The 2,055-nt window shown below is 37.2% G+C and overlaps 1 protein-coding gene across 1 annotated transcript in view; it reads left to right on the top strand.

The window, feature by feature from the left end:
* Window positions 1-1,214: 1,214 nt before the first annotated feature.
* fndc7rs1 (fibronectin type III domain containing 7, related sequence 1) overlaps window positions 1,215-2,055 on the top strand; it is a 39,737-nt gene continuing 38,896 nt past the window's right edge. Inside the window, exon 1 of the mRNA XM_016254726.1 lies at window positions 1,215-1,233. Coding sequence (XP_016110212.1) covers window positions 1,215-1,233 — 19 coding nt within the window. The remainder of the gene's footprint in view (window positions 1,234-2,055) is intronic.

Raw genomic sequence — 2,055 nt, 5'->3', positions numbered from 1 at the left:
TCTACTCTCCCAGGATCAGGAAACAGTCCTCCATAAAATGCGCTGCACACAACTGAATATTTGGGTTGAAGTGTTCTGGAACAGTGTTGTAAATACAACTTAACCACTGATTTGTAGTCGTGTCCTCTTTTGGAAGACCAAACAAAGTAGTTTCGCTTTCACAATGAAAAACACGGCGGCCTAGCGTGAGCTGAGGCCGGGCTAGAGTGAGCAGAGGCGACGGGGTTGAGAACAGTGAGGCCGGCGGATTCGACGAAGGAGCGGCAACCACATGTGACGACCCCGGGCTGGACTCCGCTTCGTCCAGTAGATATGTGGGGGCGTGTTAGAACGAGCCGTTTTAGGTAGGTGTGGCTGACTCTTAACTTTTATAAAGAATATCTCTTTTGATTTGAGACTTTAGTCTTTGCAACTTTACAGATCTTCTTTATGCACCAAGAGCTTGTAACACTCCAAAGAGAAAGGAAAAATTTAAATCGCATCATATGACCCCTTTAAGTTGCTAGGGTATATTTGTAGCAATTGCAAAAAAAAACTTTGTATGGGTCAAAATTATAGATTTTTCTTTTATGCCAAAAATCATTAGGATATTAAGTAAAGATCATGTTCCATGAAGATATTTTGTAAACTTGATTAGTAATATGCATTGCTAAGGACTTAATTTGGATAACTTTAAAGGCGATTTTCTCAATATTTAGATTTTTTTTGCACCATCAAATTCCAGATTTCCAAATAGTTGTATCTCTGCCAAATGTTGTCCTATCCTAACATACATTTATTCAGCTTTCAGATGATGTATAAATCTCAATTTTGAAAAACTTAAGATGTTTTGTGGTCCAGGATCACATTTAAAGACACTTAATATGAAGTCGGACCAAAAGTTGTGTAGTGTATTAGCTGCTATACACATTCATTTTACAGCCTTATACTCTTTGTCTCCATTTTTTCAATGAATTTGAGGAGAAATATTACTTATTACAGTTAATGCTACTGTGCAACATATCTGAACATACTTCACGTTTCCTGAACAACAAAAGGGCCACATCTGAATAATAAAGCATCTTGATGTTCTGAAGGGCAAAGAAAGTATGATGGTTGTGATGGAGCTTTGTTCAAAGTTAAATATTTTGTTATATGCAACTATATGCAACTTAAGTTAAAACTTTGTGTAATTTAACATTATTTTCGATTCAGTTTCACCTTTCATTACAATCATGACGTTGTACTTCCTGTGTAAGTCTGAATCAAGTTCCTTCTCAAATACTATGATTCAGTGCTTACATAGAAGAGATGAAAGAAACAAGCGATTCTCATTCACTGCTGAGAAGCAAACCTGATCAGACCTGGACTCCACCTGTGTTAAAGCAAAAGAAACCATAGCATTAAAGACACTGATCTTAACCACTATACAAAACCATTGGAGTTGGCTGGACACAGAACTGGGTGTATGTATCAGGTTCTGAATTGAAGAGGCAGATTTACTTTCCCTTATCCACCTTTTTCTTGTCGTAAAAATGGGCGCGGCCATTTGTAAATTATATGGGTCTGGCTCATCTGCGTCCACTCCGTCCAGCTATTTTTAGCTGAGCAAAACAGTTCGTTTTGCTGCTTGATATTGAAAGTTGGTGTGTCTTATCATATTATTTTAATGTATTATCTTAATTATGAACACACTGGTTTGTAGTGCAAACAGTTTTACCGTTTACTGCACGTTGTTATTCTCCTCGTTATTTACGTTTATTGAGACCGAGACACAGACACTATATTCCTTCATTATCTTTCTCTTTAAAGTACCATGTACACACTGTTTTAGGCACAATGATGAATTTTGACTGAGAGTGTAACATTTTGTTGCTTTCCGCATTCCCAGTGCAGTTTAGAAAAGCATGGAAGATCTCTCATATTTTGAAATGATGAAACTGTACTCTGTCTCTAGACTTAAGACCTTATAATATAAGAAGAAAAGTGATGTATCATTAGAAGTTATGTATTGGCCAGGTGTGACCCACTTCCTTACAGAAAATTGTAAGCTAAAGGATCCAGATGGAAGGGGGG

This window comes from Sinocyclocheilus grahami, unplaced genomic scaffold (genome assembly GCF_001515645.1).
Source record: "Sinocyclocheilus grahami isolate Dianchi unplaced genomic scaffold, SAMN03320097.WGS_v1.1 scaffold1277.1, whole genome shotgun sequence".
Lineage (NCBI taxonomy): Eukaryota > Metazoa > Chordata > Actinopteri > Cypriniformes > Cyprinidae > Sinocyclocheilus > Sinocyclocheilus grahami.
This window is presented reverse-complemented; position numbering and strand designations above follow the sequence as displayed.